The sequence below is a fragment of the Hemiscyllium ocellatum genome, chromosome 8, assembly GCF_020745735.1.
Source record: "Hemiscyllium ocellatum isolate sHemOce1 chromosome 8, sHemOce1.pat.X.cur, whole genome shotgun sequence".
Lineage (NCBI taxonomy): Eukaryota > Metazoa > Chordata > Chondrichthyes > Orectolobiformes > Hemiscylliidae > Hemiscyllium > Hemiscyllium ocellatum.
Window position 1 is genome coordinate 55,224,787 of NC_083408.1, and position 25,405 is coordinate 55,250,191.

Genomic DNA, 25,405 nt, shown 5'->3' on the forward strand with positions numbered 1-25,405 from the left:
CTCTGCCCCCTGACTGTTTTGAAATTCTGGTATGTTACCAATGTCTTTCACAGCAAAGACCGATGCAAAATACTTATCCTGTTCCCCTACCATTTCTTTGTTCCCCATTGCTTTTTCTCCAGCTTCTTGCCTTTCTCTGACCCTTTATATATCTAAAAAAACTCTTGCAATCTTCTTTCATATAACTAGCTAGCTTACTCTCATATTTCATTTTCTCCCCTTAGTACTTTTATAGTTGTCTCCCGTTGGTTTTTAAAGGCTTCCCAATCCTTTGGTTTCCCACGATCTTCACCACATTGTACACTTTACTTTTAGTTTTTATGCTGTCCCTGACTTGAAAGCCATGGCTGACTTGGTCTTCCTTGGGATGACTTTTTGCTGTGCCAATTGAATTGCCCCAGAAACTCCTGCAATTGGCACTCCACCATCTTCCTGGTAGGCCTACCTTCCAATAAATTCTGTCCAGCTCTTCCCTTATGTCTTTAATTGGGGGAGGGGTAATTACAATGCTGTTAGGCAGGAACTGGGGCACCTAAATTGGGAACAGATGTTCTCAGGAAAATGCACAACAGAAAAATGGAGGTTGTTTAGGGAGCACTTGCTGATAGTGCTGGATAGGTTTCTTCCGCTGAGGCAAGGAAGGGATGCTGAGGTGAAGGAACCAAGGTGTCAAGGGATGCAGAACTTCAAGTCATGAGGAAGAAAGAGGCTTACTTAAGGCTGAAGAGGCAAGGATCGGACAGGACTCTAGACGGTTACAAGGTGGTCTGGAAGGGACTGAAGAATGGACTTAAGAGAGCTAGAAGGGTCCATGAAAAAGCTTTAGCAGGTAGGATTAAGGAAAACATGAAGGCATTCTATACTTACGTGGGGAGCAAGAGGGTGGCCAGAGTGAAAGTAGGTAAAAACAATGACTGCAGATGCTGGAAACCAGATATCTGGATTAGTGGTGCTGGAAAAGCACAGCAGTTCAGACAGCATCTGAGGAGCAGTAAAATCAACATTTCAGGCAAAAACCCTTCATCAGGAATAAAGGCAGAGAACCGGAAGCGTGGAGAGATAAGCTCGAGGAGGGTGGGGGTGGGGAGAAAGTAGCATAGAGTACAATAGGTGAGTGGGAGAGGGGATGAAGGTGATAGGTCGGGGGTGGGGGGAGGGTGGAGTGGTTAGGTGGAAAAAAAGATAGGCAGGTAGGACAAGTCATGAGGACAGTGCTGAGCTGGAAGTTTGGAACTAGGGTGAGGTGGGGGAAGGGGAAATGAGGAAACTGTTGAAGTCCACATTGATGCCCTGGGATTGAAGTGTTCTGAGGAGGAAGTTGAGGCGTTCTTCCTCCAGACGTCTGGTGGTGAGGGAGCAGCGGTGAAGGAGGCCCAGGACCTCCATGTCCTCGGCAGAGTGGGAGGGGGAGTTGAAATGTTGGGCCACAGGGCAGTGTGGTTGAATGGTGCGGGTGTCCCGGAGATGTTCCCTAAAGCGCTCTGCCAGGGGGCGTCCAGTCTCCCCAATGTAGAGGAGACCGCATCAGGAGCAACGGATAGAATAAATGACATTAGTGGATGTGCAGGTAAAACTTTGATGGATGTGGAAGGCTCCTTTAGGGCCTTGGATGGAGGTGAGGGAGGAGGTGTGGGCACAGGATTGGCAATTCCTGCGGTGGCAGGGGAAGGTGCCAGGATGGGAGGATGGGTAGCAGGGGGGTGTGAACCTGACCAGGTAGTCACGGAGGGAACTGTCTTTGTGGAAGGCGGAAAGGGGTGGGGAGGGAAATATATCCCTTGTGGTGGGGTTTTTTTGGAGGTGGCAGAAATGTCAGCAGATGATTTGGTTTATGTGAAGGTTGGTAGGGTGGAAGGTGAGCACCAGGGACATTCTGACCTTGTTACGGTTAGAGGGTTGGGGTCCGAGGGCGGAGGTGCGGGATGTGGATGAGATGCGTTGGAGGGCATCTTTAACCACTTGGGAAGGGAAATTGCGATCTCTAAAGAAGGAGGCCATCTGGTGTGTTCTGTGGTGGAACTGGTCCTCCTGGGAGCAGATATGGCGGAGGAATTGGGAATATGGGATGGCATTTTTGCATGAGGTAGGGAAGAGTTGTAATCCAGGTAGCTGTGGGGGTCGGTGGGTTTGTAAAAAATGTCAGTGTCAAGTCGGTCGTCATTAATGGAGATGGAGATGTCCAGGAAGAGGAGAGAGGTGTCAGAGATGGTCCAGATAAATTTAAGGTCAGGGTGGAATGTGTTGGTGAAGTTGATGAATTGCTCAACCTCCTCGCGGGAGCATGAGGTGGCGCCAATGCAGCCATTAATAAAGCGGAGGAAGAGGTGGGGAGTGGTGCCAGTGTAATTACGGAAGATCGACTGTTCTACGTAGCCAACAAAGAGACAGGCATAGTTGGGGCCCATACATGTGCCCATGGCTACCCCTTTGGTCTGGAGGAAGTGGGAGGATTCGAAGGAGAAATTGTTAAGGGTGAGGACCAGTTCGGCCAAACGAATGAGAGTGGGGACATCAGGAGAGGAAGAAATGGAGGGCTTGGAGGTCCTGGTCATGGCGGATGGAGGTGGAGAGGGATTGGATATTCATGGTGAAGATGAGGCCTTGGGGGCCAGGGAAACAGAAGTCTTGGAGGAGGTGGAAGGCGTCGGTGGTGTCTCGAATGTTTATGGGCGTTCCTGGACTAGGGGGGATAGAACAGTGTCGAGGTAGGTAGAGATGAGGTCAGTGGGGCAGGAGCATGCTGAGACAACGGAGGCTGGGGCGGCATCAATGAATTTAATACTCAGCGTGACGCCGAACGCTTCTTCCGTCGCCTCCGCCTCCGAGCTTATTTTCACAATCAGGACTCCTGCCCACCTTCCAAGGACCCCTTCGCCCACCTCCAACACACTGCATCCACTTGGACAACCCGTGCTGGCCTATTACCTGCCCTCAACCTCGTCATTTCCAACTGCCGCCGGGACATTAACCGCCTCAACCTGTCTACCCCCCCTCCCCCACTCCAACCTCTCACCCTCACAACACGCAGCCCTCCAATCCATCTGCTTCAATCCCAACCTCACCATCAAGCCAGCAGATAAAGTGGGCGCAGAGGTAGTCTGGTGCACTGACCTCTACACCGCTGAAGCCAAACGCCAACTCGAGAACACATCTTCCTATCGCCCCATCGACCATGACCCCACCCCCCATCACCAAACCATGATCTCCCAGACCATACAGAACCTCATCACCTCAGGAGATCTCCCACCCACAGCTTCCAACCTCACAGTCCGGTAACCCCGCACTGCCCAGTTCTACCTCCTTCCCAAGATCCACAAGCCTGACCACCCTGGCTGACCCATTGTCTCAGCATGCTCCTGCCTCACTGAACTCATCTCTACCTACCTCAACACTGTCCTATCTCTCCAGGCTTAAGGCTCTCTGCCTTTATTCCTGATGAAAGTCTTTTGCCCGAAACGTCAATTTTACTGCTCATCAGATGCTGCCTGAACTGCTGTGCTCTTCCAGCACCACTAATCCAGAGTGAGAGTAGAGCGGATCAGGGATTGTGCAGGGAACTTGAGCCTGGAGTCGAGGGAGGCAGGAGAGGTCTTTACCTGACGCAATGATATTTTGCTTCAGTATTCACTAATGAGAGGGACCTTGTCATTTGTGAGGACAGTATGAAACGGGCTGATATGCTAGAACAGTTTGATTTGAAGAAGGAAGATGTGCTGAAAATTTTGAAAAATATAAGGATAGATAAATCCCTGGGCCAGATAGAATATAACACACGTTACAACAGGAAGCAAGGGAAGAGATTGCTGCACCTTTGGCGATGATCTTTAAATCCTCACTGTCCATTGGAGTAGTGCCAGATGATTGGAGGGTGGCAACTATTATTTTGTTGTTCAGGAAAGGGAATAGAGATAATCCTGGAAATTACAAATGAGTCAGTCTTACATCTGTGATGTGCAAATTATTGGACAGGATTCTGAGAGACACGATTCATGATTACTTGAAAAACCATATTTGATTAGAGATAGTGTTACAATACAGGGTTAGCCTTCCTGCTTAATTTAAACCAGCAACACAGGAAAGATTTATCCCGCGCTGTAATCTGTAAAAATTCAATTGGCCAAGGACTATTTAAAGTGAAGATTAACAATTTTATTTCTTCAAGTATAACAGAGAATAATGAACTAACAGCTAGTTACAAGTTCTTACGTTAATCTATCTTTTACCTTCCCTTCTATAAAACTAGTCCAATAAAACTCCCAACGATGATTTACAAAACAAAACGTCTTATCTCAAAGCCAGGCAGCTTTCGATTCTTCTCGGTATTTCGGTCTTCTTTTCTTCTTCTTAGGGATCCTGCTTCACAGGTTACTGATTGATAAGGGTACCTTTAAGAGAGCTATTTTCTGGGCAGTATGCAGATCTCATTGACTTGGCAGTTCTCCTCTCAACTGTTCCATTTTCTCCAGTATTATACCCCCACAGCATCGGATTATGTCATTGGCTTTTAAGATTGTCAATGTTCTAAATTCAACTAGATTGGAGTTTGGTATTTTTTAGGGTATAATTTAAATTGATTAGCCTAATTTGAATCTGTTTTGTCATTTCCAGCCAATGAGCTAATCAAGTTGTTCCACCAAATGTTACTTTTTTTTCAGAATACTTGGTCCTGTCAGGTAGTTCTGTTGCTTTAAACTCTCTCTTCATTCACCTCCTCCCTGAAGAAAAAAATGAACCATCATAATGAAAAGTTGGCTTCAATTTTTTCTTTACTTTTTAAACACAAACATACACCCTAACATACACATAACTTTAATATCAGTTTATCTTAACTTTTTCTCATATACCTATAAGTGTTTATATATATATAAAACATTAAATAAAGATAAATCTCATCAGTTAAATCTGTGATAATGCATCTGAAATAACAATCTTCCAACCCATAACATGTATGATTTTAAATTAAAAGTCTGTAATGTAAGTTTCCAATGAAATAGTCTCATATTCTTGTCTTTAAAGCACTCTAAGAAAGTAAACACATTGTGATCCGTATGCACAACTATCTCTGACACATTGCTCATGACATAAAATGTTGTAAGACTAGTACCAAACTCAATAGTTCGTTTTCGATTGTGGAGTATTTCCTCTGGTGGATGTTGATCTTCTTTGAAAAGTAACCAACTAGCAGTTCAATCTTATCCTCATCTTCCTGGAGGAGTACAGCTCCAACTCTAATGTCACCAGCATTGATGGCGACTTTAAAAGGTGTTGAAAGATTTGGTGTAACTAAAACTAGTTTGATGGTTAATATGGCTTTCAAATGGTCGAGTGCCTCCTGGCATTGTTCTGTCCACCGAAACTTTGTGTTCTTCTTCAGCGAATCAGTTAATGGTGCCATTACATTGCTGATGTTTGGAACAAACTTCCAATAGAATCTGCTGCATCCTAAGAATCGAAGCACCTCTTTCTTCGAGGTGGGTCATGGAAATTCCTTGATGGCCTTTGTCTTTGTGTTCCATGGGGTCAACCTTCCTTGACTAATGTTATGTCCCAAGAACATCACCTCTGCTTTAGTGAATTCTGTTTCATTTAAGTTTATCACCAGTTTGGCTTCTCGTAGTAATTCAAAGAGCTCTGCCAACTGTACCATACGACCTTTCCAGGACTTACTAAAGATCACTACATTGTCCAAATACACTGCACAGTTTGTTAGCCCAGCCACAATTCTGTTCTTGAGTGTTTGGAATGCGGTGGAGGTGTTCTTCATTCCAAAGGACATCACTTTAAGCTGATATAGCCTATTTGGGGTTACAAACGCAGAAATATTTTTTGCCATCTCTGATAAAGGCACCTGCCAGTAACTATGCATTAAGTCCAACTTGGTGATGTAACTGGCTTGTCCGACATTCTCGATACAGTCCTCCAATGTAGGAATTGGATATGGGTCTGATTTTGTAATGGCATTGACTTTCTGATAATCCACGCAGAATCATTGAGTCCCGTCCGGTTTAGGAAGTAAGATGATCAGCGAGCGCCACTCACTCTGGCTTGGTTTGATGATGTCTTTGTCAAGCATGGTGTCCATCAATACCTGTCTGGCTTTGACAGGATTAAGCCGATAGCAGTGTTGTTTTATCAGAGCAGTATTCCCTATGTCTACTTCATATAAAATGGCATTAGTCCTCTCCATCTGATTCTTACATATGTTGTTATCCTGCAATAACAAATCTTTCAACTGCATTCTATGCTCCTGAGACAGATAGCTTACTAACCTATCCAACTCCGCAAGGACTTCATTTTTGTAATCCATTTTGAGGCACATCAAAATCCACAATATCTGGATTTATTCCTCACTCTGCAGAGCAGTAACTAACACCTGTTTCTCCAGTTCTTTCTCTCTGGTATAATACAGTTTCAACATGTTCACATGACAAACTCGATACCTTTTTTTCTATCTAGCATCTTTATTAGATAGTTCACCCGACTCAACTTTTTTTAAATTTGATAGGGGCTACTAAACCTGGATTTGAAGGGATCTACTATCACTGGTAGCAGTACTAGCACATCATCTCTTCAGTAAAATGTCCAAGTCTCAGAGATTTTATCTGCCACCTGCTTCATTCTACACTGTGCCCTCTTTAGGTGCTTCTTCAAGGCCTGATCCACCTTTCTAAAGCTCTTTGGGATTCAGGATGATGTGCACTGGATTTAAAGTGCTGTATACCAAAGCTATCCATAACTTCCTTAAACAACCAAGCAGTAAAATTTGACCCTTGGTCCAACTAAATCTCTGGGTAGCCCATACCATGTGAAGAAAGCTACTAACTCCTCTCCTACCCTTGCTGCCTTCACACTCCGTAATGGAATTGCCTCTGGACATCTGGTAGACACATCCATTATGGTTAACGAGTACTGGTTCCCAGTTTTAGTTCTCAGGAATTCCCTCTGATTTCCCCTGTAATTTTTGTAATCGTGCCTTGGTTACAATCATTTTCTGACTCCTGATTTATTTTCTGCCCCATATCCTGATTCCTGCTAGGAGAACACATACATAACTCCCATTATGGTCTTTTGTCTTTTGTGATTCATCAACACTACCCACCCAGATTCTATGCCTTCCAAATATGTAATCACTTTTTGCTATCGATTTAATTTGAGTTCTTACCAAACCCACCCCCTCGGCCCATTTGCCGATCCTTTTGATGGACATGCATCCTTGGAGATTTGGTTTCTGACATTTCTGAGACACCCACAACATCATACATGTCAATTTCAACCTACACTACAAGCTTATTTACTGTGTGTGGCATTCTGCATGTGTTCAAGTGTAACACCCTCAGTGAGGCAAGTAGTCTAGTTGCCTGAAACAGGCTACTTAAGCACAAAAGTTGAATATCTGCCTTAGAAATAGATCCTTAATTATAAAATTCTAATGCAAGTTTTAACTGTTAACCTATGTATACAGTTGGAACCTATGCTTAAGCGTGAAACAGGGCGCATTGGCCCAAAATAAGATTGAAACCTGAAGTACAAGCTGGAGTAAGCAGTTGAGCTGATGCAATATTGTTTTTCCTTATATGCTTAGCAGTTTAGCTGGTTTTGGTTGCTTAAGAGCATCTATTTTTGGTCTGGAGTAATCACCCCATTGTACTGGCAACTGTGCATAGTTGTAGTTGGGGCTGACATAATGATGGGGGCATGAAGCCAGAGGTAGCATTAAAATGGAGTTTAGAGCCATGCAATATCTCAAAACTAAATGTATGGAGTGTTCCAGTGACATTGTTTCCTGGAACTGTTCTGGTCAGACTCGAAAACAACTCAGCTATTATTTTACAGGAAAATTGATAATGATGTGAAAAGGTAACAAGGAAATTGATGTCTTTATGTTATTATATAACTAGATTGAACTAATTGGAAAGTAATCTGAAGACTGAATAAACAACCTCATAACAACCAAATTGTCCATAAATTTGAGGACAAATCATGAGCTGAGATAAGCCAAATAATTTGAATCAAATTTATTACCATTCATCCTGGCAGGAACTACCTTCATGTTAGGAAAGTCATTCAATTCCAAACTTCAATCATAATCAAGTTGTTAACGTCTGAAATGTTGACTGATTCAAAAGAATAAATACAATAGTTTTATATTTTATTCATTTTGAAAGTTTGTTGTTCAACAATAAAAAGAGTTTTTGTTGTTTTGTGGATAAGAGTTATGAAAGTCTTTTACTCTGATGACAGGGGTGGCACAGTGGCTGAGTGGCTAGCACTGCTACCTCACAGCACCACAGACCCAGATTCCATTCCATCCTCAGGCGACTGACTGTATGGAGCTTGCACATTCTCTCTGTGTCTTCGCGGGTTTCCTCCCACAGTTCAAAGACATGCAGTTTAGGTGGACTGGCCAGGGGACTTGCAGGGCTACAGGGATAGGATAGGGGTTGATAGGATCTAGGTGGAATGCTCTTTGGAGGGTGGATATGGACTTGATGGGCCAAATGACCTGCCTCCACACTGTAAGGATTCTATGAACTAAGAAAGCACAGAGCTGTATTTTCTCATTTTCAGTTCAGGCGTTTTGACATGTGAGACTTCTGGTGTGCCATTCATCATGACATGAAATGACAATTCTCACATAATCTTCTGCTCTTCATCTCATTACTTATGCAACTGAGCTCTTCAGCACCTTACTCGTGGAAACATGCAGCAGGACAGATGTAAGTACTTGCCTCTGTGAGGATCTTCTGATGTTCATGCCACTAATGCTGTATATCAAGCCAAAGTGCACACCCCTTCAGATGCTGTAAGCTACAAACTGTCTCATACATGCCCCGCACCTTCATTCCTATGGAAATGGCCTAGAAAGGCAAGCAATATTGCAGATGAGAACCTTGAAATTAAGGAGTTTCATGATTAATTTGTCATTATTCCTGTAGCCATGTTGTTTTCTTTTGAAGCACAGTGTCAGAAATGACTTGATGAAGAGTTATGAGTTTTTGTTTACATTGGGAGAATTTTCTGAACAACCAATATAAACTGTTGTAAATTAGGCTCTAGTTTAGAAGATAAAGATTTAATTTTGTCCTTTTAATTAAGGGAAACATGTGCACTTTGGAAATGCCAGCCAGTTTTAAAGCTTCGTATATAAAACAGTTACTTCTCAGAAAGGGAGAAGACAGTTTATTTAAAATTGTTAAAAATAAGATACATAAATGTGATGAGTTTTGTAAAAGTTACAGACAAGAAGTGTTTGGCTAAAAGTTACTTGAAGGTGAGAAAGTTCAAGGATGGTTGTATGAGGATGCCAGGAAGAGATTATCAGATTCTGAAGTTGGCATTTAAAACCTTAGATTAGATTAGATTACTTACAGTGTGGAAACAGGCCCTTTGGCCCAACAAGTTCACACCGACCCGCCAAAGCGTAACCCACCCATTCCGTACATTTACCCCTTTACCTAACACTACGGGCAATTTAGCATGGCCAAATCACCTGATGTGCATATCTTTGGACTGTAGGAGGAAACTGGAGCACCCAGAGGAAACCCACGCAGACATGAGGAGAATGTGCAAACTCCACACAGTCAGTCGCCTGAGTTAGGAAATGAACCCGGGTCTCAGGCGCTGTGAGGCAGCAGTGCTAACCACTGTGCCACCATGCCGCCCAATTAATTGAGCCCTTCTGAGATAATGGAGAAGGAAATTATCTCCTGGTGTGAATACTGTAATGGGGTGCTTTTTCAGAACCATTAAATATGTACTGTATGTAAATAGTTTGGTTTATTTGATCTTCATTTATTTTGTATGGTAAGCTTGTGTTTCATCAGTCATAGAGTCATAATCTACAGAAAAAGACCCTTCAGTCCAACCAGTCCATGCCGATCATAATCCCAAATTAAACTAGCCCCACCTGCCTGCGCTTGGCCTATATCCCTCCATACATTTCTTATTTGTGTACTTAGCTAAATATCTTTTAAACATTGTAACTGTAATTGCATGCACCACTTCTTCTGAAAGTTCATTCCACACAGAAATCAATCTGTGCAAAGAAACCGTTGCCCCTCATGTCTTTTTTAAATTTTCCTTCTCTCATTTTAAAAACATGCCCATAGAAATACACCCCCCTAGGGAAAAGACACCTGCCATTCACCTTATCTGTCCACTTTATGATTTTATGAACCTCAATCTAGTCACCCCTCAACCTCTTAAGCTCAGTGAGAAAGTCCTAGCCTATCCAACCTCTCCCTATAAATGAAACCCTCCATTTTCAGCAAAATCCTGGTAAATCTCTTCTGAACCCTTCCACCTTAATAATATCATTCCTAAAGCCAGGAGGCCACAACTGGACACAGTACTCCAGAAGAGGCCTTATCAACATCCTGGACAATCTTAACATAATTCCCAACTCTTATACTGAAATGTCTGAGCAATGATGGCAAGCATACTAAACATCTTCATAAACACAGGGACGGCATGGTGGTTCAGTGCATGTTGGCACAGTGGTTCCCCACAGACCCGGGGACCTGGGTTCAATTACACAGTTCGGGCGACTGTTTGTGTGGAGTTTGCATATTCACCTTGTGTCTGTGTGGGTTTCCTCTCAGTGCTCCGGTTTCCTCCCACAGTCCAAACATTTGCAGCTTAAGTGGATTGGCCATGCTAAGTTCCCTATAATGTCCAGGGATGTGCAGACTAGGTGGGTTAGCTATGGGAAATGCAGGGTTACAGGGATAGGGTAGGAGGCATGGGTGTGGGTGCGATGCTATTCAGAGGGTTAGAGTATACTTGATGGGCCGAATGGCCTGCTTCCACACTGTGGGGATTCTATGAAGTAGGAGAAAGTGAGGTCTGCAGATGCTGGAGATCAGAGCTGAAAATGTGTTGCTGGAAAAGCGCAGCAGGTCAGGCAGCGTCCAAGGAACAGGAGATTCGATGTTTCGGGCATGCATAAGCCCTTCTTCAGGAATGAGGAAAGTGGAATGAGGAATGAGGAAACTTTTCTCATCCCTGAAGAAGGGCTTATGCTCGAAACGTCGAATCTCCTGTTCCTTGGATGCTGCCTGACCTGCTGCGCTTTTCCAGCAACACATTTTCAGCCCAGATTCTATGAAGTGCCCTATCTAAATGTGACACAAACGTTAAAGAATTATGTACCAGAACCCCTTGGTCTCTCTTCTCTGCAACACTACCCAAGGCCTTACATTTAATTGTATAAGTCCTGCCCTTGTTTATTTTACCAAAATGCAATAATTCATATTTATCCAAATTAAACTTCATTGTTAAAATCAAATTGGCAACAATGCATATTTATTTTCAGTGAGGAAAGAAAAAAACTAATTTGTTTTCTCAGGTTAGATTTCCTATAATAGCATTAGCTAGGACCATAGTACTGCATAACTGGACCTTTCCCCTCTTTACGTGTTCCAGTTGTGAAGGAGTCAGCATGCCTGAATGATAGGGCACACCCTTTCTAGGCTATAGTGTAAGACTCGTCCAGAGTAGTCCTCCATTGTGACCACATCTTTTGGAGGATTATGGTCTATTGCACTATGGCATTGGTGGGAGATGTGAGCAGTGTTGTATCTTTATTCTGTGTTAGTCTCAGTGCTTTGTCAAGCTGTTATAAGGATGTTATTGGGAAAGAGTAGTCCTTGCCCCCATACCATCCTTGTTTGACCTGAGGACCTTGGCTAGAGGCAGGAACCTGTGAGTTCTCTGCGATGTAAGAATAATGGTTCCTCCCAGTATTATCTGTTGCAGATCTCCAATATCTTCTTGATGATTTCTGGGCATTGCTGGTAAGATAGGGTTTTATTAAAGCAATGCAGCTGCAGTCAATAGAGCCCTGCAACTTGGGGAAATCAACAATGGTAAGAATCCCATTGCCTGAGCTGCTTGCCTCTTCTTGTCATGGGAGCAGATATGAATAGCTGTGATCAGGAAAAACTTGCTTCAGTTACATCCGAGATGCATTTATGAGTTGAGTTTGGGGATGCTACACAGATCCTTGGTTGCTCCTTAGAATAATCCATAGAGTCATAGAGATGTACAGCATGGAAATAGACCCTTTGGTCCAACCCATCCATGCCGACCAGATATCCCAACCCAATCTAGTCCCACCTGCCAGCACTCGGCCCATATCCTTCCAAACCTTTCCTATTCATATACCCATCCAAATACCTTTTAAATGTTGCAATTATACCAGCCTCCACCATTTCGTCTGGCAGCTCATTCCATACAAGTACCACCCTCTGTGTGAAAAAGGTGCCCCTTGGGTCTCTTTTATGTCTTTCCCCTCTCACCCTAAATCTATGCCCTCTAGTTCTGAACTCCCCGACCCCAAGCAAAAGACTTTGTCTGTTTATCCTATCCATCTCCTCATACTTTTGTACCTCTATAAGGTCACCCCTCAGCCTCCGGAAGCTGTGACCTTAATTGCCCCAGATGGGCTCTCCACCCAGTTCTTCTGAACACAAATCATACTGCAGTAGATGCCAACAACACGATGGATTCATACATTTTTTATTGGCACCTGCACTGTATTTCAGATAGGTGAAGCAAATGACTGTGAAGCCTATAGATTCGGGATCTTATCATTCTCCTCCACCTCCTTGGTTGACCTTGGTTGCTGCGTTTTCTTCTGGAAGGTGTGCAGTAGCTGCTGGAGCTTACTGTTCTCGATGGACTTTCTGACAAAATTGTAATTGCTGCGTTTTTCTACGCTCTATTCATATTTGAACCAAGACCACAGAATTCCTCACAGCAATGTCCATATCAGATGATCTGCAGGGAAGCTTAGAAGGACATTGCAGTTTTATTGAAGGCACCCATACAAACATCACACACTATGCCCTTTGCTTTCTTAGTTCAATATGTAAATATGGCAGCTGCAAGACGTTGTCTTCCAGTCCTGCATGTGCAATGTGTCTCTAAAAGGAAAATCTCAGATGATACTTCTAAGTGCTTTTGTCTGATTCTATTTGTGTAGCTCACATGACAAAGAGACAATTTGTGAGCACAATATAATTGTTGTGATTATTTGAGGCTATAATTCTTATTGTGCCTTCTTGGACAATGAATGACTGCTGATAAAGTGTAAATTGAAAACAGATGGATGGTATTATTGAATCATTAAAGTTACGATTCTTGCAATTGACCTTATTGCAAATATTTTTATCTACTCCAAAAGAAAAACCAATAACTTTTTCTGCCCACTTTGTATGTGATCACAGCTATTTTGTGCATTTGAGTGTTGAACCAAGGTGGCAAGATTCCAGTTTTGTGTTCTTGTGAGTGAGTTGCAGGCTCTGCCTGAGACGCAAGATATTTCCCCATCTTTCATGTTCCCTATTGTGTTCAAGTCCCTGTGATTGCTATGATATTAAACCTCCTCTGCTTACCTTGAGGTCCTTTCTATAATTATAAAGTCCTCAATTTAACCCCAGAGCCCAGGACTTTGTGAATTGTCATGTACTTTGTGGTGATACACCTTACCTATGTAGAGGCCGGAGTACAATGAACTGTGACATCCTCATGATCCCCAATCTTACCTGAGTTCTCAGCCCCCTCCTATGATCTATGAGATTCAACACTTCTATCTAGAATTTCCCCTTTTTACTTTAATCCTCCCTACCTAGTTCAATGAAGCCCATCACAGACCTGGCTTTCCCCTATTCCCCAGGACTGCATGGAGTGCTCTCGATAAGCTCTGTGAGCAAACCCCCACAATTGGCCATGTCTTAGTCTCCTAAACTGATTTGGCAGAACAATGATAAAACAAAGTACTGCACAAGCTGGAGATCTAAAGCAAAAACTAAGCTCATTATGTTTGGCAGCATCTACGGAAAGAGAAACAGAGTTAGCATTTCAGGTCTAATATGACTCTCCTTCAGAAATGGAGTGATCTAGAATATGATGGTTTCTATGCTGTTGATAAAGGGGAAGGAGGAGGACCAAGTAGAACAGATGATGAGGTTCCCCACAGCATAAGACAAAAGGAATGCTAACAATGGTAGATGATTGATATAGATGCAGGACAATTGTCTATCCTAGTCCTGAATAGTAAAAAAAATGTCAGCTCTGCTGAGAGCAAACTGTGCAAGCAAGACACTCCATTGGATGCCTGTCTAATCACAATGGAGGACAGTATTTACAATATGAAATCGTTGAACTCAGTGTTGAGTCCTGAAGACAGTAAAGTACCTCAGTGGAAAATGAGATGCCATTCCTACAGCTTGCATTAGGCTTTGCTGGAAGATTGCTGAAGGTCAAGGATGGAAATGTTAGCTTGTGAGCAAGATAATGTATTGAAATGACATGCAATTGGAGGATTAGAGTCTTTCTTACAGACAGCAGACGAGTTCAATAAAGTGGTCACCTAGTCTGCATCTAGTCTCCTACGGCATCCTGTTATTAAATAGCAACCCTTAGTTCTAGATTCTCAGAAGAGTAATTATCCATTCGATCTGATCAAGGTGTCTCTGGATCTTATACGTTTCGATTAAGTTGATTCTTAATCTTTTAAACTCTCGTGTATATAAGCATGGCACATCAAGCTTTTCTTGTAAAACAACCTGCCAATTCTAAATGTTAGTCTGATAAATGTGCTTTGAACTGGTTTGGTGTATTTGCATCATATAATTGTAAAACCATAAGATGTAGGACCAACAGTAAGCCATTCAGCCTGTCGGGTCTGCTGCACCATTCACTGAAATCACAGCTGATTTAATAATCCTTCACTCCACTATGCTTCCTTTCTCTCATAACCCTTGATTGCCTTAATAATTAAAAATCTATTCATCTCAGCCTTGAATATACTTAATGACTCAGCCTTGAAAGCTATCTGCAGTATAAATTATCACAAATTTGAAGGAAAACAAGTTCTCTTTCCCTGTCTTAAATAGGCAACCCTTTATTTTGGTATTATGTTCTCTATGTCCTAGAATATCTCACAAGGGGAAACAACCTTTTCACATCTACCCTGTGGAGTCCCCTCAGAATCTTGTATGTTTCAAAAGGTCACCTTTCTTTCTTCATAAACTCCAATGAGTAGAGGCCAACCTACTTAACCTTTCCTCATAAGACAGTCCCTCCATCCTCGGATCAGCATAATGAACCTTTCTGGACTACCTCAAATGCCAGTTGATCTTTTCTTAGACAAGTGACCCAAACCTGTTCACAGCATTCCAGCTGCAGTCTGACAACTGCCTTGTATAATTCTAGCAAGAACACCTTATTTCTATACTCCATTCCCTTTGAAATAAATATCATTTATTACCATTTACTTTCCCTATTACCTGCTGAATTTTTATGCCAGCTTCTTATGATTTATACGTGAGGACTCCCAAATCCCTCTGATTTATACCTTTTAGCAGTCTTTCTCAATTTAAATAGTATTCAGCTTTTTAATTCTTCCTGTCAAAGTATAGACCTCACATTTTATCACAGTGTATTCCATGTGTCACATTTTTTGCCCACTCACTTAGCCTGTCTCTCTCCTCTGCAGACTCTTTATATCATCCTCACCACTTGCCTTATCCTTAAATAAGGAAACCAATACTGTACAAGTGCTCCAGATACAGTCTCATATTGCTTTATATGACTGAAGCATAAAGTTCCTAAGTTATACTGAAATGCTAAACATCATACAAGATACTTGATTGTTTGTAAATGTGGTGACATTCAGTCCCTCCAGTACTGATGCTTAGTAGCAGCAGTGTGTACCATCTATAGGATGCACTGCAGCTCTTCATGAAGGCCCGTTTGATAATACCTACCAAACCCACGACCACTACCATCTCGAAAGACAAGGGCACCTACATGGGAACATCAACGCCTTTAAAATCCATACCAAGTCATTCAGCTTCCTGACTTGGAAATATATCACCGTTCATTCCCTGTCACAGGATGAAATTTTCGAACTCCCTCCCCAACAACATTGTGGTTTAAGAAGGCAGCTCTGTACTGGCTGGGCCACAGTCAGCGTGTGGCTGTTAACCTGGGACAATCAGGAAAGCCCTGGCTGGCTGATATAACCAGGAGATTTAGAGTCTCATCAGTTTAGGGGACTGACTCTGAGCTAGCTGGTCACAGACAGTGTATTACTGCTGCTCTTGGTTTCTGCTTTTTTCTGGGGGGGTAGGGGGGAAGGGGAACATGATTCCTGAACTGGCTGAATTACTGGCATTCTATTTTAATTGAGGACTGATTTCTAAACTGCCTGATCTACACAGTCAATGTGTTTCAGGTATAACTCAGTTCTTATCAAGGACCTGTTGTTTCACTGCCTGGTTACAGCCTATGTTACTCTTTTCTCCTTTATTTTGAGAAAAGGGCTATGTTGATTTTGTGACAGGGCATAGCCCTTGCACTTTGGCTTTCTTTGTTTTGTTTTGGAATCTGCTTTCACTTCCTTGGTGTTTGGACTATGTGTGTCTGTCTGTCTGTCTGCTGCATCCCGGAGTGGCCCAAACCCCTGTGAGTTAACTGCGCTTATACAATTAACTGTGTCACTCTGAGTGGGCCTGGTCCTTCGGATGGACCAAACCCCTGAAGACTGAACACCTGCATGTGTGCTGTGGACTCTGCCTTTGGGAGTTGACCAAACCTTTGTGAGTTAACTGCAGCTTCACAATGTACTGCATTCCTGTGAGTGGGCCTGCTTCTCTATGGATGCGCCTGGCCTCTAAAGAGATTGAACACCTGCATGTGTGCTGCAGGTTGTGCATTTGCTGCTGGCGTGTGAACTCTGCCTTGGTATTCAACTGTCTTGTGAGGATTTTGTGAATTCTGTTACTGTATGTGGGTTTTGTAATTAATTGTGTTTGAGAGTAGGCTAGTCAGTACATGGGGCAACCATGAGCTGGAGGGTTGATGACTGGCGTGGGGGTAGGGGGATGTCTGTTAGTATGCAGGGTGGCTGAGGGCTAGACAGCTGACAGCGTGCCTGTAGGAAAGCTGGTCAAGGGAGTGGCAGCCAGTACATGGGCTGGCTGGGGGCTGGAGTGTTGATGACTGGCCTGGAGGAAAGTGGGCTAGGAGGAGCCTATCAGTATGCGGTGTGGGCAGGGCCAGGCAACTGGTAATGTCCTTGCAGGAAAGCTGGTATAGGGCAGGCTGGTCAGTACGCGGGGAGGCTGACCCAGCCAGCTGGCAGCAACCATAGGAAGGCCGACCGAGGGAGGACCAGTCAGTACGCAGGGAGGCGGACAGCTGATAGCCAGTCTATAGGAACGCTGACCAGAGGAAAGGGTCAGTCAGTCAGCGGCTGGATGCTGGAAGGCCAATAACCAGCCAGTGGGAAAGTGGCCTGGGGTAGTCCGGTCAGTACATGAGGTGACTGGGAGCTGTGTGGTTGATGACCAGTCTGGAGGAAAGCAGGCCTGGGGAGGGTTGCTCAGTACGCAGGGCAGCCAGAGACTGGAAGGCCGACAACTGTCCTGCAGGAAGGCTGGCCAAGGGCGTTCTGATCAGTACGTGGTGTGCACAGGTGTCTATTTTACAGCCATAGTAGGACTGTGCTCTGTGCACTGTTTCTGATTTGAATACACTGTCTTGCCTGTTACCTTTGTGATAAATGCAAGTTGGATTTGACGTTGGTCCTCGTCTCCCTGAAAATTAGTTGAACGGTGGGTTTTGGGGTTTGGCTTTGATGCTCTTTCACTTGTATATAGTGTTTTTTTTGTGAATGCTGCTTTCTGTTTATGGTTAACTGTATTTTGTATTGTTTAATAAAATTTAAAAATTGGGGAAAAAAAGCAGGAGATTGAGAAGGTCTACTCAATGCAGGGACTGGCTTTGAGTTAGCTGGTCAGAGCCCATGCATTGTGCATGTAAATAGTGATTTGGTGACAGGTTACCAGCCCTTGTGCAATTATTTCAGTCAGTTCAAAGCAACAACTCTGCCCTAACATAATTATGACAATAGACACTTCTATTACATAAAACGCATTCCTAGTTTATCAGACTTAATCCAGTTTTAAACAAGTTTTTAAAAATAAGTCTGATCCTGTATTGTTGTCAAATTCACCTTGAATAAATTTGCTTTTGCACATTTTTTAGGGTAATAAATTATGAAAGTGACAGGTTAACCACTAGGCATGTCAATTTCTTACTCTGAGAAACTTGCTCATTTTGGTTTCAATACATCAATTATTGTATTGTACCATTCATAGAATCACAGAATTCATATAGCACAAAAGGAGACCATTTGGTCTATTGTCTGCACCAGCTCTCCAAATGAGCAATTTAGTTGGGGCCATTTTGCATATTTTCTCCATAACTAACTGTACGCATTATTTCTTTTTAGACAATTCCCTTTGAGTGCGTCACTTGAGAAGTGGACTGTTATTAGTGCCATTCTCCTATCAGTCATCGCCACATAAAGCCATAGAGATGTACAGTATGGAAACAGACCCTTCAGTCCAACCCGTCCATGCCAACCAGAGATCCCAACCCAATCTCGTCCCATGTTTTATATTTTTAGATAAGTTGTTCCTTCAGAATGGTCAACTTGAGCTATAACAATTCTGTGATAAGTCAGGTTCATTTTACTTGACAATGTATTTAACCAAAAACCCTGAAAGCACAACTCAATGGTTTTAACTTTATTTTTAATCTGTCTCTGTTTTTGAATGCAAATCTCATTCTATGTAATTCCTGAATGTCGATAGTCTTGATTGACCATACAGCCTCCACAGTCTCCGATCTTAACACAGATTTTCTGAAAATCTAACACCAAGTTGAAAGCAATCAAAATGGTGAACCGGTTAATTGTTCATTGGCGTCAATAGGTGCGAAGCTGGAAAAGCACAGCAGGTCAGACAGTGTCTGAGCAGCAGGAAAGTCAACATTTTGGGCCAAAACTGTTTGTCAGGATTACAGAGGAGAAGGAGGGGAGTCCAGAAGTAAATAATGGATGGGGGAGGGCTGTGGGAAAGTTTGGTGGGATGGTGACCGGTTGATGTAGATAGGATTATGCTTGGTCAGTTGGATGGGTGGAGAGTGTAGGTGAGTAGGAAGAGGTCAAGTCAGGGAGGTGAGGAGAAGGGGGAGGGTTGGACATGCGATAACACTAGGGGTAGAGGGACTTTGAAGCTGCTGAAGTCAGTATTGAGGCCATTGGACGGTAAGCTCCCCAGGCAAAATGTCAGGTGTTGCTCCTCCAGTTTATGACTAGCTTCACTCTGAAAGTGGAGGAGGCCAAGGACGGACATATCACCAGGGGAATGGGAAGGGTAACTAAAATGGATGACAACCGGAAGGTTGGATTGGTTTGGTTGTTGCACACAGAGCACTGACGCTTTGCAAATCCGTCCCTGAGTCTGCATTTGGTCTCTCCGACGTAGAGGAGACCAGATCGAGAGCAATCGATCTAATAGATAAGGTTGGATGAAGTGGAGGTGAATCTCTGCTGGATCTGAAAGGATTATTTTGGACCTTGGGTGGAGATGAGAGGAGAACGGTAGGGGGCAGGTGTTGCAGTTGCAGAGAAAGGTACAGAGTGTGGTGGAGAACTTGATGAGGGAATCGTGGAATGAATGATCTCTGTGGAAAGCGGGCAGGGGTAGGAAAACAAACATCTTTTTGCTGGTGGGGTCTGATTGTGGGTGGCGGAAATGTTGGAAGGTGATGTGTTGAATTCAGAGGTTGTTGGGTGATATGTGAGGACTAAACGGACTCTATCCTTACTGTCCCCAACAGTACCCTTCCACTGACACTCTCATTCGTTTGGCCGAACTGGTCCTCACCCTTAACAATTTCTCCTTTGAATCCTCCCACTTCCTCCAGACCAAAGGGGTAGCCATAGGCACATATATGGGCCCCAGCTATGCCTGTCTCTTTGTTGGCTACGTAGAACAGTCGATCTTCCGTAATTACACCGGCACCACTCACCACCTCTTCCTCCGCTACATTGATGACTGCATTGGCGCCACCTCGTGCTCCTGCGAGGAGGTTGAGCAATTCATCAACTTCACCAACACATTCCACCCTGACTTTAAATTTACGTGTACCATCTCTGATACCTCCCTCCTGTTCCTCTCTATCTCCATTAATGACGACCGACTTGACACTGACAATTTTACAAACCCACCGACTCCCACAGCTACCTGGATTACACCTCTTCCCACCCTATCGCTTGCAAAAATGCCATCCCATATTCGCAATTCCTCCGCCTCCGCCGTATCTGCTCCCAGGAGGACCAGTTCCACCATAGAACACACCAGATGACCTCCTTCTTTAGAGACCGCAATTTCCCTTCCCATGTGGTTAAAGATGCCCTCCAATGCATCTCGTCCACGTCCCGCACCTCCGCCCTCAGACCCCAGTCCTCCAACCGTAACAAGGAATGAACGCCCCTGGTGCTCACCTTCCACCCTACCAACCTTCGCATAAACCAAATCAGCCAGTGACATTTCCACCACCTCCAAAAAGACCCCACGACCAGGGATATATTTCCCTCCCCACCCCTTTCCACCTTCTGCAAAGACCATTCCCTCCGTGACTACCTGGTCAGGTCCATGCCCCCCTACGACCCAGCCCCCATCCTGGCACTTTCCCCTGCCACCGCAGGGACAGTAAAACCTGTGCCCACACCTCCTCCCTCACCTCTATCCAAGGCCCTAAAGGAGCCTTCCACATCCATCAAAGTTTTACCTGAACATCCACTAATATCATTTATTGTATCTATGCTACTCTCTCCCCATCTCCAACCCCCCCCCTCCCCCAGCTTATCTCTCCACGCTTCAGTCTCTCTGCCTTTATTCCTGATGAAGGGATTTCGCTGCTCCTTGGATGCTGCCTGAACTGCTGTGCTCTTCCAGCACCACTGATCCAGAATCTATCCTTACTGTTTTTGGGTGGAGAGGAGGTACTTTGAAGGCAAAAGTTCAGGAAATGGAGGTGATGTGGTTGATGGCATTCTTAATTGCTGAGGAGGCCCCTAAAGTAGGAGGATGTCAGGGGTGTCCTGGAGGGAAACACCTCATCATGGGAGCAGATGCGGCGGAGGCAGAGGAATTCAGACTATAGTATTGCATTTTTGCAGGAGGTAAGTGAGAGGAGGTGTAGTCGAGGTAATTGTGTGAGTCAGTGGGTTTGAAATGGATGTCAGTGGTGTTGTATGGTGGAATGTATTCCAAAACTGAACTCTGCCCTGATGTGTCAAGTGAGAGTCAACCTTTTCTATTTGCTCAGCAAAATTACTGTTTTTTATGAGTTAGAATGTTGTATGTTCAAGTCCCTTTTCAATGATTTAAGCACAACAATCCAGGTTGATGCAGTAGTAAGAAGAATGATGTCCTGTCAGATGTTCTCTTTTTGATGCAAGATTAAACTAAAGTTCTGACTGGTTTAACGTGAACCTCAAAAATTCCATATCAATTGGAAGAAGAGCATGGGAATATTTTTGATTTTTTGGTCAATATTTATCGCTCGAGTAACAATAGTAAAGACGATTATTTGCACATTGCCACATTGCTCTTTGTGGAAGCTTAAAGTATGTCATCTTTTTGCCTCTGAGGGATGGAGGTCCCACAGTCACTTTGTTGAGTATGCCCCCAGCAATAGTTAGACATTGGTAAGACCACTTTTGGATATTGTGTCCAATTCTGGTCTCCTTCCTATCGGAAAGATGTTGTGAAACTTGAAAGGGTTCAGAAAAGATTTACAAGGATGTTGCCAGGGTTGGAGGATTTAGGCTATACAGAGAGACTGAATAGGCTGGGGCTGTTTTCGCTGGAGCATTGGAGGCTGAGGGGTGACCTTGTAGAAGTTTATAAAATTTAAGGATGTCGATAAGATAAATAGACAAGGTCTTTTCCTGGGCAGACGAGTCCAGAATTAGAGGACGTAGGTTTAGGGTGAGGGAGGAAAGGTAATAAAAGGACCTAAGGGACAACTTTTTCATGCAAAGAGTGTTGCGTGTATGGCATGAACTGCCAGAGGAAGTAGCGGAAGCAAGTACAATTATGAAATTTAAAAGGCTGGGTATATGAATAGGAAGGGTTTAAAGTGGTATGGGCTTAAATTAATTTAGGATATTTTGTCAGCATGGATGAGTTGGATCGAAGAGTCTGTTTCTATGTTGTATATCTCTTTGACTCTATTATCATTGCAGGGTAGCCCTTTTTCAAGTTAGTGGGCTCAAGGTCAATTTTCTTACTTTAGTACTGGGGTGAGGTGTAATCAGGCAATAGATTTCCTTCTGTAAAATTCGTTATTCGAAAATTATTTAATAGACTGTGAAGTGTTTTGAGAGGTCCTGTAATCATGAAAGGTGTTATGTAAACACAAGTTTTTTTTAAAAAATATTCTTACTAAATGTTTATTTTTATACAGAAGGTGTTCTGTAAGAACTGTTTTGGCCAGTTACATGAAGAACTTTTTTTAAAAAACTTGTGAGGTTTGGGCATCACTGGCAGGGCAAACATTTATTGTCTGTCCCTACTTGCTCTTAAGAAGATGGTGGTGAGCTGGATTGCATCAATAATTCTGACCACACACTGGCCATTTCACTCAGACAATGAAGATGCTATTATGTATGGAATAGAAAACTTCAGAAACATTCCTAGATTTAATTAGATGGATACTCTTTTGAACCAAAAGTGAAAGCATATTGTTGTGCATTATATAGCTGTTTTGCTTTGCATCTGGATCATGCTACACCAGGTGCTGGGTACCAGGTAATGAAAATAGAAAAATACTCCATTCTTCAGCACATCCCAGTTTAATGATTACAAAAATATTGTTCTCACTTTGTAACTAATCTCTAAAACAAAAGCAGAACCCCAAATGAGACTCACCTTTTGAATATTTTCTTCTTTCTGACCACTAGGTCAGAAGATAAATACGGATAAGGAAGTATGTTCAGGCCATTGAATTAATTTGTGTAGTACAAAAATTGTCCCATATACAGCAATCATTTACTTATTTAACAATTCCTAATTTGTTCATGTCCACTGAACTCATTCAAAGTATTGATCATTGTGTGTTTCCAGGGGAAAATGTCAACAGCAACAGAGAGCAAGACATCCAATATATATTCCTGTCAACCTTTTTGTCAAATTTAGTGATATATCTGTGGTGTTCCTCAAAATGAAAATAGAAGTATCATCAGCTGTTACCTGGAAATATTAACAGTAGTTTGAATAAGCCTTCGAATAATTACTATTTTTCCTCTTATTTAGCTTTAGGAACACAGCGCAGAAGAAGTCCAAGCTCCGTGGCCATTAATGTGTTTGAACAGAATTTGGGAAGCCATATTCTTCAGGTAAGTGATGCAACAAACTAGGATTACTTACTTTTGTCACTGATAATGGTTAATTTGTTTGTTAGTGATTTAATTTTTTTAACATTTGTCATCAAAGATTTAGATGTAATACTTTTAGTTCCCATTGATCTGGCATAGGTTGAATATGAGCTGTGTTATTTTGCTGTAGATATTTCACTCTACATAGTTATTGGTTTCTGGGTGGCAGAGCAACAATTCTTATGGTTAGCTTTGGATACTGTTGAGTTCTCTTACATTTCTATTTCTAAAAATGTCTAAAGTCTGGTTACCATGTATGTTTAAAGAGACATTGGATGAATACATTTTTGCTAATTAGACAAATGCTCTGATGAAGGTTTTATCTACTGAAAACCAAAAGTACATACTTCTATCAAGCATATTTAACGTAGTGAAATGCTTAAACAGAGTGGTGTCAATGAAAACCTTGTTGGCAAAACCCTAGATGGAAATAACAGGTAACTGGCTAAAACCCTGAACTAGGAATGTGGGCTTTTAAAAGAAAACGGGCGATAGACAATTCTAATATATTGGGCTTAAACAGCTGAAAATATTTAAACCACCGTGCAGGAATCGGGAATGCACAGTAGGTTAGAATTGGACAAATGTGGCTGATCTGATTACTTTACATTTTCACCTACCCCTGATAATATTCCACCCCCAAGCTTATCAAGAATGGCCTCTGCCTTAGAGACTATTCATAGTCTCTGCTACCTCCACCTTTCGAGTTCCAAAGAAGAATGACCCTCCTAGGTAAAAAAGAAGCTACTCTTATATTGATTTAAATGAAATATCTCACTTTTTAAAATAATGGCACAGGTTCAAGATGTTTTTCACAAGAATAAACAACCTTTCCACATTCATCCTGACAACATCCCTCAGAATCTTCTATTTTTCAATCAAATTGCCTCTTGCTGTTAAACACCAGTGGATCCAAGCCTAGTTTGTCAATGATTTTCTCATTGAATAATCCACCTGAACCAAGTATTAGGCTGGTAAACCTTCTTTGAACTATTTTCCAATGCATCATTTTTCAAATAAGAGACCAATACTACCAACAGTGCTCCAGATGTGACCTCTTTTTTATTCTTGCCAAAATAGACAATTTTCCATTTTCCCATATTGTGCTCCATTTGCCTGATCTTTTCCCATTTGTACAATTTTTCTATAACCCTTCATTACTTCCTTCTGTCCTTTTCACAATTTACTTTCTTGCCTATCTTGTGTCATGGACAAATTTACCAGCTATATTTCTGGTCCCTCCATCCAAGTAACTTACATAAATTACATGATGATGTAGTACTGTTGCCATAATTCTATATTTTCTGTTAGTTGATTCTGAGCAATATGTTACCATGATACCATGACTTTTATTTCTCTGCAATGGCATTTGATAACATTCTGGAAATCCAAGTACTGTACATCCATTGATTGCTCTTCATTCACAACAAATGTTATTTCCTCAAAGAATTCCAAGAAACTGTATTTCCTTTTTCATAAAAGCACTTGAACATTTCTAAGTGCCCTGCTACAGTGTCTATAATAGCTTCTAACATCTTCAGTATTACAGATGTTGCGCTAATTGACTTGTAATTTTTTTAATTTGTCTTCCCCGCTTTTTGAATAACAGATTGCATTCACTGTTTTCCCCTATTAGTTGAACTAAAGAATCTAGGTAATATTATACATTTAAAAGCAATATATCAGCTATCTAGTAGGTGTTTCTTTCAAAAACATAGGATGAAGTCAGTTGGGACCAAAGAATTGTCAACCAGCAGATCTAACAATTTGCCTAGTGGGTGATTTTAATTTTCTTGAGCTCCCGCCTTCAGAATAGTGAAAATGTTGAACACTCTACCATAGGTAGTTGTTGAAGTGAATTGTGTAGATGCACTTGAGGCCTGGACAAGTTTATAAGGAAAAATGGAATGGAGGTTTGCAATTTCTTAAGGAGAAAATGCTCAAGTGGAATGTAAGCAGCAGTATGGATTCGTTGGGTCAAATGGTCTGTTTCTGTGTTATATATACACTATCAAATAATGACTAACAAATAGAGAAGGTTTCAGCAACAGAAACTTGTGGAGACTTAGTCAAGCAGTGGTATTGGTCACAGTAGCGTTG

General features: G+C 42.5%; 1 protein-coding gene across 1 annotated transcript in view; it reads left to right on the forward strand.

Annotated features, from left to right (window-relative positions):
• LOC132818253 (neuronal PAS domain-containing protein 3) overlaps nucleotides 1-25,405 on the forward strand; it is a 1,297,641-nt gene that overhangs the window by 625,546 nt on the left and 646,690 nt on the right. Inside the window, exon 4 of the mRNA XM_060829049.1 lies at nucleotides 23,184-23,266. Within this exon, the coding sequence (XP_060685032.1) occupies nucleotides 23,184-23,266 (83 nt within the window). The remainder of the gene's footprint in view (nucleotides 1-23,183; nucleotides 23,267-25,405) is intronic.